At 31.6% G+C, this 17,421-nt stretch overlaps 1 protein-coding gene across 2 annotated transcripts in view; it reads right to left on the reverse strand.

Moving 5' to 3' along the window:
- Window positions 1-17,421, reverse strand: part of LOC135128994 (neurotrimin-like) — a 263,914-nt gene that overhangs the window by 36,072 nt on the left and 210,421 nt on the right. For both annotated transcript variants that reach the window (XM_064056078.1, XM_064056077.1), the window contains exons 7-8: window positions 13,703-13,852; window positions 4,589-4,633 (exon numbers count right to left, since the gene is read on the reverse strand). In XM_064056078.1, coding sequence (XP_063912148.1) covers window positions 4,589-4,633; window positions 13,703-13,852 — 195 coding nt within the window. The remainder of the gene's footprint in view (window positions 1-4,588; window positions 4,634-13,702; window positions 13,853-17,421) is intronic.

Genomic DNA, 17,421 nt, shown 5'->3' on the forward strand with positions numbered 1-17,421 from the left:
GAGATTTTGGAAATATGCTAGGAATATTCGAAGAAATCCACCCGAAAATAACTTCTGGAGGAGAAGGTGATCGAGAAAACATCGAAAATTGAAAAATTGAGTTTTGGCCAAAATTACCTAAATACAAACACAAATCCAAATAGAAAATTTCGACGACTGCAAACAAATTTCGAAAACCGTGGAGAACCCTTAGATTTTTATTTTGTAAATTAACTATTTAGTGTAACTCCAGAAAATCTAAGTGGTAAAATTTAAGAAAAATAATACAAATTCGATACGAGAAGTGGTTTTAGACATATTCGGTTTCCAAGTCATTTTCTTACACATCTCAAAAAATGCTATTTTTCAACTCAAAATAATTTGTAGAGGTCAAAATCTATGAAAAAATCTCTTCAGGTAATTTTCGAAAGTCCAAAAAAGCTCGAAAATTTAAAAATTGAATTTTTTGGAAATCTTATCTAAGCAATTGCAAAAAATTCTAGGACATAGATTTCGTCGTAATGATTTGAAAAATCGCGTGCTTAAGGTCCCGCATTTGGGAAATTTTTGGTACGATAACTCACTTTTTTGAAAAATTATAAAAATTCCCATAATTCAATTGGAGCTTCTGGAAAAATTCTAGGAGATATCGAAGAAATGGAGCCGAAAATAACTTCCAGAGGTCGAAATCTACAAGAAAATGTCTTTAACTGAATTTCGAAAATTGTCGAAAATGGGCCGAAATTTTCAGGTGAAAAATTGTTCTAAATTTGCTCCATTCCAAGAGACTTCGCACACAATTAATATATATATATTTAGATATATTTTAAACAGGCTTAAGAAATATATTTTAATCACGTTCCTCATTTCGCAATTTGAGTATTATTTTGAGAGAATTTTCTCGCCTCCAAAGTACGGTCCTACAAAGAATTAAAAATGATATAGTCTGATTTTTGAGCCAATTTTTTATGCTAATTTCTATATGTAAAAACATATAGGCGGGCGCGACATTACTCTATTCCTAAATTTTCCAGGGAATGGGATGAACCGTACCTGATTTTTTAATCCCAGCATTATGTGTCCAAAATAAAAGACAGTTTAAATAATAAACAAAAAAAATATAATAATACAGACGACAGACAACAGACTGATGACAGGCAAACAGCAAACAGGCCGACACAGGAGACCACTTCTTCGTACTCTGGGGGTCAAAAAACCTCGAGAAAATACGAAAGTAGCAGGTCGCCCTATGGACTCGATTACAGTACTTCGATTACGCCCACGGAAGTAATAAGAGTACTAGTTTAAATCGCAAGGTCATCTACATCTTGGTGAAATAAACAAATCTATTTTGATGTGTACAGTGTAAAAATAATTTGTTATAATTGAGGGTTCGAATTTTCTCGATGGGTCTGTCCGTCTGTCTGTCTGTCCGCCGTCGGTGGCAATTTTTATTAGTCAGACAATCTCCGACACTAAGTACTAGCCGCCCAACCCCCTCTTCTCATTCTAACGACTAAGTGTAAGATCATTCATTTCATTTAGACTGGGTAAAATCAATCACTGAAAAGGAGGCAGGGGGTGGGCGGGGCCCATTATGTTCTTCTGGACTGGTCCAGAAGTGGAAACCAATAATAGAATCTAGGATGTGAAAAAAGTAAAAAAAGCCCTAATCGTTATTTTTTTTTTGTTATACTATTCTCTATACAATTTATTTCTTATTTCATGTACCTGACCTAACTTGAGCTAACGTGACCTGACCTGTCCTGACTTCTCTATTGTCTCAAATAAATAAATTTTAGACATTTCTGTGTATATATTTTTTTAAATAAATTGTATTTTGTGATATAAACATTCATAAAAATGTCCTTTCTTATCTACAAAAATTTTATACCTAGCGAGCGATTTTGACGAAACTGTAAAAATTGCTATATTTCGGTTAGCGATTTTGGAAAAACGGTGGGAAAACGAAGCCGAAAATGACTTCTGTATATCGAAATTTAGAAGAAAATGTATTTTTATTAATCAAGTAATTTTCGAAAACAGTTTAAAAGTGGTCGAAAATGTCAAAAGCGCCAAAATCAGTCGTATCTTATTAAATACTAGCCCCGCCCACCCACCTTCTATTTTGTTAAAGAGTATGTCATTTGACAAAATCAGGCTTATCTTAGCAAGTACTTTAAAGTTTTAGTTTTAAATTGTATAAAATAACATAGTCCTACACATATAGTTCATGACTCGGGCTTAAGTTTTTACCCGAAACTTTTATATTTTTTGTAACAATATTTTCTAATTTGATTTTTAATCCGCATATCTGAATGCTTTAAAATCTTGCAGATGTTTTAAGTTATCATAAGCATGGGAAAATTTTATTCAAAATATATGTATTTGTTTATCCCCTCTCCAAAAATTTTGACATCACCTCAAAATTTTGCCTAATAAATCCTATCTAAAATGTGCAAAATAAAATAAGTCAATACTTATATACATATAATTATCATTGCAGTTATTTATATTGTTTAGATCTGCCAGTTGGCTCACTCGATTTTTTCGAAAATTTGGAGATACAGTATTGTAATTATTAGCATTACGCTGCACCAATCCATGTTGACATACTTTGATGACGTCATCACAAAATTGTGTAAAGTAAAAACTCATATTTATATCAATTTATAGGGATTCTTATAAAAAATAATATTCGCAAAATCAAATTTTACAATTTTTCGAGAATGCTGGATATGTGTCATTCATTGTACTACAGGGGCGTGGGAAGTTTTCGAAGCCACCTTCGAGCAATTTTTTTAAATATGTCTACATTAATATTCAAAAGGTTAACACTTTTAGCTTATATTACCTACGTAATTTAAGTTTTTGAAAACGATAACCAAATAATCTAAATTGTAAAATGTCATCATAAATTTTGATTTTTTTTTTTGTACATGTACAAGGTAAAAATCAAGGGAATTCATAAACCACAGGTAGAGAAATATATTATTTCCACGTTATTTCAAAAAAATTCAGACACAATCAACTATGAATGTGGAAAATATTTAATAAAAAATAAATAAAAAAACAATAAGATTCATAAACCACTGGTATAAATTATATTTATTATTTCCATGTTATCTAATAAAAATTTCAGAAACTATCAACTCTTGACGTAGAAAATTTTAGTAGCTAGTACCTGCTAGGATAAGACTGATTTTGGCGAATGAGAACTCTATAAAAGAAAAGAGGGCGTGTGGGCGGGGATAGTACCTGCTAAAATCTGTTTTATCTTAGCAGCTACTAGCCTCGCCCTTAGAGGATAAGTCATTTACCTAAATCAGTTTTTTCTTAGCAAGTATTAGCCCCGCCCACCCGCCTTTTCTTCTGTTAGGGGGTATCTAATTTGCCAAAATCAGTCTTATCTTAATTGTAGCGTTTTAAAAATTTTAACTGAATGGATTAGTTATGTAGTTTCTGAGATAAACTGATAAATTCGCAAAAAATAAAAAAAATGTGGACATAATTATGAAATCAAAAATAAAGAGTGGATTATAAAGGCACAACAAAAAAAAAACTAATCTAGAGTTACTTTTCACCAAAAAAACAAGAAAGTAATCACCGTTATCTTATCATTGGCCCAGTAATACTCAACATAGTTGACTTGTCCTATTCTTACCTAATTCAATATCAACTGAACTGTCCGGTCCTGTCTTGTCCTAACCTCACTTGACCTCTTCTGACCTGACCTGATCTGGCCTGACCTGACCTTATCTGACCCGACCTAACATGTTCAATTTTATAGTAACTGAATCATCGATATGGTTCAAAAAAATTCAAGACATAAAAATGCCATCAAAATTTAAGTTGGACTAGCTGGATCGCTCGGTATATATCTGCGTTTTTCAGTTCCAAGTCTGTAATAAGTTGAATTAACATGGCCCGACCTAACCGAACCGATCTGTGTTCTAGTTGGTGAAAAAGCTGAACCATCAGTCTTGTTGACTGATAATAATAAACCAAGATCCCAGGATTTAAATATCTCGTCAAAGTTTTAGTCGCTCAGTTATTTGGATCGCTCTATACATATGTGCGTTTAGTGTAGACTATTCTAAGGTTTTCTAATGACCCCTCGAGTTTTCTTTTTCATTTCGGTAGCACACCAGCGCAAATTAATATAAGAAACGCAACGATCCCGTCTAATATATAATTTATAAAACGTAACCGGCGTTGATTTGTAAGTGAAATAAATTATGAAATTGCATGTTAACATGACGTTTCCACCTAAATTCGCCAGTAAGTGACTGGGAAGTGCGGAATCGTGCTTGTTAATCGTGACAGTCTGCGCCATGCTGGGCTTTTGTGTATTAATCAAGAGTCGGCGCGAACTTTAAACCGCGCTTTCTTCCACAACCGGATCTCTCGACGGATTTTGCACGCCCGGGGGCAATTTATCCACAGTTATTATTAATAACTCGGTTAATTGATTGCGGGGAATGTTCTTCGTATGGAACATAAATACGCATCACCGCGCGATAAATTACCGACACAGAGAGAGCCGGCTTAGTTTTATAAATTACGTCACGTACCTTCCAACTTTCGGGGTTAAATGTTACGAACTCACCTTTCCTTGATAAACCATTTGAAAGTTTTGATGGCTTAGGTATGGCTGTAAAAAATATGAGCTACATTTAATGCCTGTCAATCAAACGAAAACTGTTCGGGGTTTTACACAAGGGGAATGAATGAACCGAAACGCTCTTTTATTATGTCTTATAAATACGTACTTTGCAAAGCTGTTTCTTCCACGTATAAATATCGAAAAATCTTAATCGCCCTTAGAGTCGCATCAAAATACTAGAAGGAAATTGTATTAACGTCCAATTTAATAGCGGGCGTACACAGAATGACCATTTGTTGGCAAATTAGTCGATAAAGTTTGTCTTTTTAAGTATTTACGTTTAGATCACCTCAACTGGGGATCTATTTTTATGGTTTCGCTGCCTGGAAATAAAATGTGTTGGCATTATTGACAAAGGATCAGTGCAGGTTCTAAGAGGATTATTTGCGATAAGTATTGTCAACGAGCGACAAACATTTAAAGAAACCACAAGTTCTTTGTTCACTTCACGTATAAGTACGAAACCACAATAAAATTAACTGAGTATTTTATTTTAGACTTAGTGTTGAATATTTGCCTTTAAAGTGTTAAAACCAATAATCAGTTAATTAATTTTATATTACTGTAATGAACTGGAAACTCTATGACAGGCAAGTGCTAATAAGTTTACACTTAAATTCTAGCTAAAATACATTAATTGTACATTACCTTTGATTAATTTGGTGTCACTGTCACCGTCTTTATGTAAACTGAATATTAGCATTTTATAATAGGTAATAATTCAACAAGAATTTTCTGTAGAAACTTTGAAATATAATGTCAGTCATCTGTCAATGCTGATTAAAAGTCATTATCCAGTGTAAAGAGCCTTATAACAAAACTACAATATCTTTATTTATAGTGGTTTTGTAGGAAGATGTCGAGATATTGTTCTCATAGTAAAATTTTGACTTGAGTGTGTACATTATGTAATTTTATGAAGTGTGTGTGCACAGCTATTGAAGAAAATTGGCTACAAAATGTTCTATTTATATATACATTACATAATTTTGTAATAATATAGGAAAAGTTATCTTTCAGTACAAAGCGTCTATTTTTGACGGAGACGAAATCGAGATCAAAAACACCGCTCCTTCTTTTTGTTTATAATTTTTTTGCTGACTTGCCTGATCACAAATATTAGGTCTTGTGTGCTTCTTCCCTTTCTTAACCCGCATTACGTTTCGCTATACTCGTTTTAATCTTTTCTTTATTTTCCTTTCCATTATTTTTCTCCGATATGTGCTTTTCTTAATTTCATCATTTCTGTTGCTTCTGATTAGTGAGACATAATTTTTCTTGCTATATTGAATCTATTTCCTGTGATTAGTTCTGCTCATCGTGTCCTTTTCTTTCCGAGATAGTCGGCGTTTTTTTTTTTGAAAAAATTTAAAAAAATTTTGGGGTTTTTGATATTTTTTTTAATTTAAAAGAATCAGGGAGGCTTGTGAAACTTTGCTTTTAAAAAATTTTTTTTTAAGAATCTAGAAAAGTCTTGGAGCGAGCCTACAGATGTTCTTAGAAACTCTAGCGTCATTTTTGAGAAGAATTTAGGTGAATTTTGGAAGCTCCTGGTGTTTTGTTTGTTTTTAAGAGGATTTGGAAGAATCTTGCGCCCTCTAATCTCCTTTTTTGTAAGAGTTTAAAAAATCTCAGGATTCCTTTTAGTTTAGTTTTAGCTTGTTTTAATGAAAAATTGAAAGATTCTTGGGACTCCTACTGTCCTTTTTTGAAAAAATTAAAAAGAATCTCGGTATTCTTGGTGTTTTATTTTTGCAAAAATCTCGGATATTTATCTACAGAAAGCATTTGAAAGGGTTTGAATAAAATTTGGAATCCTATTGTCCTTTTTTGAAACTCTAAAGTATTTAGGGGGTTCTTGATGTTGTCTTTTTGAAAGAATGTGGAAGAATCTCGGGGTTCCTGGGGTTTTGTTTTTGGAAAGATCTGAAAGAATCTTGGGGATTAGAAGTGTCTTCTTTTAAGAATTTAGAAAAATCTTAGGACCGCCAGGTGTTTTGTTTTTGAAAGAATTTAAACAAAATTTCGTGGGTTGTAGGTGTTTCATTTTTGAAAAAAATTTAAAGAATCTTTGGATTCGTGAAGATCTGTTTTTGATATGATTTTAAAGAAACTTGGGGCTCTTATTATTTTTTTGAAATAATTTAAAAGAAATCGGCGGTTTTGTTTTTTGTTTTTGAAAGGATCGGAAAAAATTCTTAGAAATTCTAGCGTCATTTTTGAGAAGAATTTAGGTGAATCTTGGAAGCTCCTAGTGTTTTGTTTGTTTTTAAGAGGATTTGGAAGAATCTTGGGACCTTTAATCTTCTTTTTTCTAAGAGTTTGAAAAATCCCAGGATTCCTTTTAGTTTAGTTTTAGCTTTTTTTAATGAAATATTGAAAGATTCTTGGGACTCCTACTGTCCTTTTTTGAAAGAATTAAAAAGAATCTCCGTATTCTTGGTGTTTTATTTTTGCAAAAATCTCCGGTATTTATTTACAGAAAGCATTTGAAAGGGTTTGAATAAAATTTGGAATCCTATTGTCCTTTTTTGAAACTCTAAAGTATTTAGGGGGTTCTTGATGTTGTCTTTTTGAAAGAATGTGGAAGAATCTCGGGGTTCCTGGGGTTTTGTTTTTGGAAAGATCTGAAAGAATCTTGGGGATTAGAAGTGTCTTCTTTTAAGAATTTAGAAAAATCTTAGGACCGCCAGGTGTTTTGTTTTTGAAAGAATTTAAACAAAATTTCGTGGGTTGTAGGTGTTTCATTTTTGAAAAAAATTTAAAGAATCTTTGGATTCGTGAAGATCTGTTTTTGATATGATCTTAAAGAAACTTGGGGCTCTTATCATTTTTTTGAAAGAATTTAAAAGAAATCGGCGGTTTTGTTTTTTGTTTTTGAAAGGATCGGAAAAAATTCTTTAAATCCCTAGCGTCATTTTTGAAAAGACTTTAAAAGAATATTGCGAGGTCTTGGTGTTCTGTTTTTGAAAGAATCTCGGTGTTTCTGCCGTTTTGCTTTTGAAAAATTCTGGAAGAATCTTGGTGCTCAGAAGTGTCTTTTTGTAAAGAATCTTAAGGGTCCCTGGTGTTCTGTTTTTGAAGGATTTAGAAAAAATTGGTGCCAGTTGTGGTTTGTTTTAAGAAGAATTTGAAAGAATTTTGGAACTACTGGTAAGAATTTAGAAGATCTCGGGGTTACTGGTATTTTGCAAGAACTTGAATGAGTCTTGGTCTCTTGGTGCCTTTTTTTAATTAAATAGAATATCTGGAGCTACTGATTTGTTTAGTTTTTCAAAGAATTTAAAAGAATTTTTGGGATTCTTGGTATATTCTTATTGACACAATTTGTAAAAATCTCAGTTTCTGCTGATTTGCTTTTGAGAACATTTTAAAAAATTTTGGCGACTCAGTTGGTTCCTTATAGTAAAATTTTGAAAGATTCTTGGGACTCCTGGGAATTTAAAACAATTTGAAATGTTCCACCCCTTTTATTTCTGAAAGAATTAAAATGTATCTCGGGGTTGTTGGTGGTTTGTTTTTGAAAAAATCTGAGGGTTTTACTTATTTAAAGTACATATTTGGAAGAATTTTAACGCCCCTTTTAGGAAGATATTGAAAGAATCTTGGGAATCCCAGTTTTTTTTTTTAAAGAATTCTGAAGTATCCTTGGGGGTTAATGGTGTTTTATTTATGAAAAACTATGAAAGAATCTTGGGTCTCAAAAGTGTCTTGTTTTAAGAATTTAGAAATATCTTAGGGTCTCCAGGTGTTTTGTTTTTAAATGATTTTAAAAGAATCCCGTTGTAAGTGTTTCATTTCTTAAAGAATTTGAAAGAATCTCGAGATCCCCGATGTATTGTTATTGAAAAATTAAAAAAAAATATAGGCTGTTTTTTGTTTCGTTTTTAAAAGAATTTTGAAAAGAACTTAGGAGAATATTGTCAGTTCTTGGTGTTCTGTTTTTGAAAGAATCTCGGTGTTTCTGGTGTTTTGATTCTGAATAATTCTGGAAGAATCTTGGTGCTCAGAAGTGTCTTTTTGTAAAGAATTTAGAAGAATCTCAAGGGCCCTTGGTGTTTTGTTTATGAAAGGGTTTAGAAAAAAAAAATTGCGCCAGTTGTCGTGTGTTTTAAGAAAAATTTGAAAGAAGTTTGGGACATCCAGTGTCTTTTTTGAAAAAAATAAAAAAAAATTCGAGGGCTCCAGTTGTTTTTTTTTCTGTAAGAGTCTAGAATATCTCGGAGTTCTTGGTATTTTTTTTTTTTTAAAGAGCTTGAATGAGTCTTGGGGTGTTAGTGTCTTTTTGTTAGTTGAAAAGAATATCCGGAGCTCCTGATATGTTTTGTTTTTCAAAGAATTTAAAAGAATTTTTGGGATTCTTGGTATTTTCCTATTGACACAATTTGTGAAAATATGAGTTTCTGCTGTTTTGTTTTTGAGAATATTTTAAATAATTTTGGCGTCTCTGTTGGTTACTTATAGTAAAAATTTGAAATATTCTTAGGACTCTTGGCAATTTAAAAGAATTTGAACGGTTCCAGAACTCTTATTTCTGAAAAAGAAACTCCGGGTTGTTGGTGTTTTCTTTTTGAAAAAATTTCGGGGTTTTGTTTATTGAAACCATTTGGAAGATTTTTAAAGCCTCTTTTTTGAAAGAATTCTAAAATATCCTTGCGGGTTCCTGGGGTTTTATTTCTGAAAAGCCATGAAAGAATTTAGAAAAATCTTGCAGTCTCCAGACGTTTTGTTTTTGAATGAATCTCAAATAATTCCGTTGTATGTGTTTCATTTCGGAAAGAATTTGAAAGAATCTCGGGATCCCTGATATTTTGTTTTTGAAATAATCTGAAAAAAAAATTGCGGCCCTTATTGTCTTTTTATTAAGAATTCAAAAAAACCTTGGGAGTTCTAGGTGTATTGTTTTTGAAAAAATTGTTGGAACCCCTAGCATCATTTTTGGAAAAAATGTCAGTGTTTCTGGTGTTTTGATTCTGAAAAAATCTGGAAGAATCTTGGTGCTCAGAAGTGTCTTTTCGTAAATAACTTACAAGAATCACAAGGACCCCTAGTATTCTGTTTTTGAAAGGATTTAGTAAAAATTTGCGCCACTTGTGATTTGTTCTAAGAAGAATTTGAAAGAATCTTGGGACCTCTAGTGTCTTTTTTTGATAGAATTTAAAGGAACTTCGAGAGCTCCAGCTGTCTTGTTTTTGCAAGAATTTGGAAGATTTCAGGGTTCCTGGTATTTTTTCAAGAACTTCCATGAGTCTTGAGACTCTTATTGTCTTTTTTTTTAAGAACTGACAAGAAACTCCTGATATGCTTGGTTTTTCAAAGAATTTGAAAAACTTTCGGGATTTTAGTATATTCTTTTTGACATTATTTGAAAAAAATCTCAGAGTTCTTGGTGTTTCGTTTTTGAAAACATTTAAAAGATGCTTGAGACTCCTATTGTCCTTTTTTGTAAGAATTTAAAAGGATTTGAAGGGTTCCAACTGTTTTGTTTATGAAAGAATTAAAAAGAATTTTGGGGTTCTTGGTGTTTTGTTTTTGAAAGAATCTCAGGGCTTTCTTTATTGAAAACATTTGAAAGAATTTTAGCGCCCCTGGTGGCTGTTTTAAAAAGAGATTTAAAGAATCTCGGGAATCTTAGTGTTCTTTTTGAAAGAATTCGTAAGTATCTCGGGCGTTGAATCTTAGGGATCAGAAGTGTCTTTTTTCAGATTTTATAAAAATCGTGGAGCCTCCAAGTGTTTTGTTTTTGAAAGAATTTAAAAGGATCTCGTTGTAGGTGTTTCATTCCTGAAAGAAACTTTTTTTTAAGAATTTAAAAGAACCTTGTAAGTTCCAGGTGTATTGTTTTTGAAAAAAATTAAAAGAATATAGGCGATTTTTTTTCGTTTTTGAAAGAATTTGAAAAAATTCTTGGAACCCCAGCGTCATTTTTGAAAAGAATTCATTGGGGGCTACTGGTGTTCTGTTTATGAAAGAACCTCGGTGTTTCTGGTGTTTGATTTTGAAAAATTATAGAGGAATCTTGGTACTCAGAAATGTCGTTTTATGAAGAATTTAGAAGAATCTCGAGGATTTTGTGTTTTGTTTATGAAAGAATTTAGAACAAAAATTAACACCAGTTCTGGTTATAGTATTCTTTTCTGAAAGAATTTTAAAAAATTTCGAGAGCTCCAGATGTTTTTTTTTTGTAAGATATGAAAGAACTCTGGTTTCTTGGTATTTGTTTCAGGAATTTGAATAAGTGTTGGGATCCTTGGTGTCTTTTTTAAAAATTGACAAGAACTTCCAGCGCTCCTGATGTTTTTGTTTTTCAAGTCAATTAAAAGAATTTTGGGGATTCCAGGTATTTTCTTTTTCAAAAAATTTGAAAGAATCTCGGAGGTCTTCTTTTTGAAAACATTTGAAAGAATTTTGGCGCCTTAGTTGGTTTGCTTTAATAAAAATTTGAAAGATTCTTTGGACCCTTAGTTTGCTTTTTTGGAAGAATTTCAAGGGTTCCAACTGTTTTATTTCTGATAGAGTTAAAAAAACCGCGGGGTTCTTGGTGTTTTGTTTTTGAAAGAATCTCGACGCTTTATTCTTCGAAAGCATTTGAAAGAATTTTGGCTCTTAAGGTGGTTTGCTTTAGGAAGAGTTTGAAAGAATTTTGGGAATCCTATTGTCCTTTTTTTAAAATAAATTTGAAGGATCTCGGCGTTCTTGGTGTTTTATTTTTGAAAAAAAATGAAAGAATCTTGAAGATCAAAGAATTTAAAGTATGTCGGGGATCCAGATGTTGTTCTCAAATAATTTAAAAGAATTTCCAGAGTTCCTGATGTATTGCTTTTGAAAGAATTTGAAAAAATTTGAATGAAAAAACCTCTTGATCTCATCCTCCGTCAATTCTTGGAATAGTTGTTACCATCTATCCATTATTTTTTCTTGGTGTGTAATTGTCTTTTGTGTTGTTCACATTATATTCCTTCTTTTGTTTTAACTCCTTAAATATTCTGAAAAAAAAATTTTTATCTCTGTTGTTTGAGCCATTTTCTCTCCGAATTTTGTTCATTATTCTTGTTTTGCTTTCTTTATTGCCTTCTTCACTTTTTCATTTTTCTTTGTATGCCTCAAAATCAAGTATTTCTGCGGTTCACCATTCTGGTTCAAACGAATATCACCATATCTAATTTTTCAAAACATTCGTAAAAAAATGTTTTACACTTTTTATTACCAAAGCCTGTAAACAATAACCGGAAAGCTCTCCTGACAATCACTTGCTATTAAAAAAACTTAAAAACAAATCCATTTAACACATTACCTAAATTCGATAAATGCTGGAAATTCCGTGTTCATCCGACAAAGCGTATGTTATGCTTTTCATAACATAAATGCATTTTCTGTTTTAGAGCTCTCTAAATATTCCATCATTTTGAAATTTACATATATATTCCATTTAATAACATTTTAACGAATAAAAAGCGTATTTTTTAGTGAAAAGTGCCTAGACACCCAGACGGCTAGAATTATTGAATGCAGTAAAGTATATCTCTAAAAATAATTTCCACCACTTTCTTTCACTTTGCTGTTATTCGTGTTAATTTTTTACGTCGCGAGGTAATTAATTTAGTTCATTTGCACTGCACTTCATGAAAAATTCGTCCGGAATAATTATAGAGTAATTAAATTTGGAGCTCTTTTACAGGCAAATTTTTTAAATCGTTAAATTAAACTAGTTATAACGTGGTAAAAATATCCATAAAGCGGCAGAAAATGGTATAGGTTTTCTAAATTTAGAATTTACACGGTCAGTTTTCCCACAAATATGCGAATTTAGTTTCCTATAACTAATACAGACGTTCCACTTTCATAGATAAAACTGCGACTTTACAACTTTAACATCTACTAGACGTAAAACTTCTAAGATCTCGAGTAAGACTTCTCTTTTCATAAATCTGAATTCCAGAGCGATAATTTCGAACTTTATTTTCGTATCTATGATTTGTGAAACAGAGTTTACACTAGTGTTGGTCAATCTTAGATAATAATCAGTGTTAGGTGTATCACATTTGGAGCATCACAGTGTAACATCTAACGGAAATCTGCCATCACGGGATAAATGCCATTTGCTGACTTACATATTTTCCTTGATTCCCAGTTATCATCTACGTGATAATCGATTGGACAGCGATTATCCCAAAGTCATAAAACCAACAGAATTTTGTGAAGGTCTCTTGCATATACTATAACATTCCATACACGTTCAGATGGCCACAGGTGTTCTATTGATACACATTTTATTGTCTTACCTCCAATAAAGCTTTCATTTTATCTTTAGTTTCCTTCAAGTGTGCAGAACAAGCAAAAAAAAATTTCGATTTTGCTGCGGTAGAACTTAATATTGTTATAAGATTCCGCAACCATGAACTATAAAATTTATCTTCAGAATATTCTATTGGAAAATTTCTTTCTTCCTTGTCCTGATTAACTCCCAAAGAAGAATGACTCACAGCTTTCATTACAAAACGAAAATTAAAAATGGAAAACGCGAGAAACTCAAATCGAAAAATTAAAGAGACAAAAATTAAAAATTGAAGAATTGCGAAGAAGCGTCTTCGACGATTTTTTTTGTCGATTTTGACTCAACAAAAAATCTTTACAGACTTTACAAATCAATCGCTTATTCTCATACCTATATATAACGTGACATAACGTGTTTGTTGCGTCTGTCAAATACGCAAATTCAATATATAACAATAACTTACGTGGTCGTCGATTTCAATTAATATTTAATAGGTACACCCTCAACCCTAGCACACTAATGTACAACATCATTTAGTTCAAAAATAAATTAGAAATCCACTAGTCTCAAAGCACAAATGCCTAATTAGGAATATGGCTGTGTATTTAGTAAAGTGGAGCGAAGTTATTTAGTTTAGTTTTTGATGCATAAAACACGATTGCTCGCTCCACCAGTCAAAGAAGAAATATTTCAGTCGAGAGCCAGAATAAGTTTCCCCTTTCGGTTCATTCTTCTCCTAATCATTTAAAATTCATTCAGAAATATCAATGTAATCAACTTACCGAAAACGTGGATGGTTCCGTCCGTATCGCCCAAGGAGTTTTTCGATACACACTTGTAGTCCCTGTAGTCTTGTGGACCTATCGACCGTATGGTCAGTTTCATGTGGATCTGGTAGCCGGTGGTCGAGTACGATGGTTCGTATTTTCCACCTGGAAATGCGGAATAATTTACGATTTATGGCGGATATAAAATCCGTATAATAATTTCGTGCTGAAATTTTCAGCATGAAAAATATCGATTCGGCTACGTCACTACGGTATTTCATCGATTGACGACCAATCTCGCCACATTATTATTGCCGATGGCTGCGGCTGCAGTTTCACGCGAGGGACAATGCTCCCGAGCAAAAAAAGAATCGTTTTATTGCCGACATACTTCAAAAAAAAAATTGAGCTAAAAGCTAGATTTAATGACACTTTGACTGTTTACTGCCACTGAAACCTAATAACCTAATAAACAATATCAGGGACAGCCGAAGTATTAATTCACTTCTTGTTACTAAGTAGAAGACCGAAAATGGAAGCAGCCACGGAAGCTTGCAACACAGTAAATCGAGGACTCATGAAATCTACATATGTCAATCAGATGTCATATGTGTATAACAAAATTAAATTAGGACTGACTCGAATTATTCCAATTTCCCGGATCGATTTTTAGACATAATTAACTTAGTTATTACGCGGGTTTAATGCCACCAAAAACGGAAATTTAGTAATAGATGACGTAAAGCAGTTTAGCTCGCTTCAGTTCAGTAACTCTGAAAATTCTTTATTAAGAATTAAAATTTTATCTGAACCGTCAAATTCGCCACAAAATAGATGAGTTGAAATAATGAAGTTTAAATTATGTAGTACCGACGTAAAATATACAGGCTGTCCCAAGTGAAAATTGCGCATTAATTGTGGATTATTGAAAAAAAAAATACAATTCTTTTCGAATATATAAGGCGTTTCAATAACAAGTCACACGCTACAGTTGTATGTTTTAAACGGAATACGTTATAAATTTTACAATATATATATTTTTTATGAAAATAAAATAGCGTCTTTAAGTCACCTTATCTTAATAAATATATAAGTCAGCCAAGGTTAAACTTGTTTATACTAGGTAGTTAAGTATGGTTCGTTTCTTCATGGTTTTCAAATGGAACGTGCAGTATTTTACAAAATTTTTGAACTTGTCTTTATGGAAAGTTTTCTTTGGTGTTAAGTTAGTTAGAGTTTAACCTAAACATAATTTTAAAACTGTCCGGATGAATCTTAATAATCTTGTCATCAAAAGGAAGCCTCTTAGATATAAGTTCAAAAATATTATAAAATATAGGGTGTCCCATCTGAATAATGTAAGAGACTAAGAATATCAAATTTAGTAGCTGTACAAATAAATTAAAACACCCCTGAGCTTTTTCTATATTTGTTAAAGCAAGGTAAATAAAGAAATTTGTGCAAAATTCTAGACCTCCATTTTTAAATATGGCGGCGCTGGAAAATTTTAAATATGATCATTTTTAATTTGGAAGGATCAATATGTTGAAAACTGTTGTTAAAAAAACCGTTGTGTCTAATATTGATTTTGTTGTTTTATAATAACTAATAAGGATTCTACATCTGGAAAAATATATAGGGTGCGATACGTAAAAATGTAGCTATTGTATGGGACTGTGTAATGAAAATCTTGGATATTTGAAATAATTCAGACAGACCGTGGAAAATTATTTTCAGTTTGCCAAAAAACGGAAAAATGAAGTTTAAAATATAGAACAGTAATATAAAATATACAGGGTGTCTCAACATTTAGTGGCTGAAAATTAAGCATTTTATTGTAGGTTATGGCAGAAATCGTTTATTGGGGTCTAATATAAGTCAAGTAGGGTTACAATTTACATTTTTTTCAAATATATAAGGTGTTTCATCTACAAGTTACACGCTAAAGTTTTTTGATCAAAATTGCAATAATACACTGGGTGATTTTGGAAAAATGGCAAAAACTACAGAAGAAATGAGGACGAAACTAAGTTCTTGAGCTCGAATTCTATTAGAAGATGCCCTTAGTTAAATTTTCAAATTTATATTTTAACTTTAATAACGATAATTTTCAAAAAATTTCAGACAGAAAATTTTGCTTTTGAAAAAGTTTGATGCTTCCAGTGCAAGACTGAAAATATTCGGTTTGAAAATATATTTTTTTAAATCCAAAAAATTGCAATATCTCAGTAGGCGATTCTGCAAAAGTCATTAATGACACAAATCCGATACTAACTTCTGGATGTCGAAATCTGTAAGAAAATGTTTCCAGTTAAATTTTGAAAATTGTGATAAATTTAGACTTGGAATTTTAATTATGCTTGATGGTCACGTAATTTTAACAGATATATAAAAATTCAAGAAGGACTAAATGTATTGATACCGGGTGGTTAAATATGCCAATGGTCCATTTCCTAATTTTTAAATGGTAGGCCCTTTATTTAACAATATTTTTGAACTGGTTCTTAAGTTTTTTTGATAGTAGATTTGTTAGGTTTGTCATGGTAATCATAAATAAAAAAATACTTATATAAGGATTAAGACATAATTTCAAAAATTTCATAAAATACAGAGTGATTTGAATAATATATGAAATTGACAAATTGTGAATTTAGTAATCTCTCTAAATGAATTAATACACTTGAGTTTCTTCTACGTTTGTCAAGGTACAATTAGTAAAATATTTTGTGCAAAATCCTAGACCTCCATTTTTAAATATGGCGGCGTTGGGAAAATTTGAAACATTACCGTTTTTAAAATAAGACGACCTAATATGCTGAAGACTTTTGTTAAAAAAATCGATTTTCTCTTTTTATAATAAGGATTTTAAATTTGCAAAAATACATAGGGTGCGACATAAAAAAATACTTATAGCTGTTTTGTGAAACGTTCAAACGAAACTATTCCATGTTTGAAATAATTACCCAAAATTGTTTTCAATTATAAAAAATAGTTGAGTTGCAAATATGTGATTACTGATTATACAACACTGACGTAAAATATACAGGATGTTTCTACATTTGGTATCTGGAAATTACGTATTTCATCGTGTGTTATTGGAAAATTCCCTTAATCTCGTCTAAAATCACTCACTTAGGGCTATAAATAATAATTATCTTTAAATATACATGGTGTCTCGTTTACAAATTAAACACAAAAGTTGTGGTATTTGGTCTTTAAAAGGATTTTTTATAGTAGGTTTGTCAGGCTTTATCGTAATCGTAATTAAAAAACTATTAATACTAATCTTAAAAACTTGTAATCAAGAGGAAGCTTCTGAAATATAAAGTAAAAAATTTCATAAAATACAGGGTGATATATTTGACCAACATACGAAATTGGCGATTTGCGAATTTTATCACGCTCAGAAATAAATTAAAACTCAGTTGAGTTTTTCTTACACTTCTCAAGTGAAGTGTTTTGTCCAAAATTCTAGACCTCCATTTTTAAATATGGAGACGTTGAGAAAATTTTAAATATGACCATTTTTATTATAGAAGGGCTAATATGATGAAGACTGTTGTTGAAAAAAATTATTATCTTCTTTTATAACAAGGATTCTAAATGTATAAAAATATATAGGGTGTGACATAAAAAAATACTTATAGCTGTTTTGTGAAACGTTCAAACAAAACTATTCCATGTTTGAAATAATTGCCCAAAATTGTTTTCAATTATAAAAAATAGTTGAGTTG

The sequence above is a fragment of the Zophobas morio genome, unplaced genomic scaffold (assembly GCF_036711695.1).
Source record: "Zophobas morio isolate AGI-343-1 ecotype UQ-CSIRO unplaced genomic scaffold, CSIRO_AGI_Zmor_V1 ptg000014l, whole genome shotgun sequence".
Lineage (NCBI taxonomy): Eukaryota > Metazoa > Arthropoda > Insecta > Coleoptera > Tenebrionidae > Zophobas > Zophobas morio.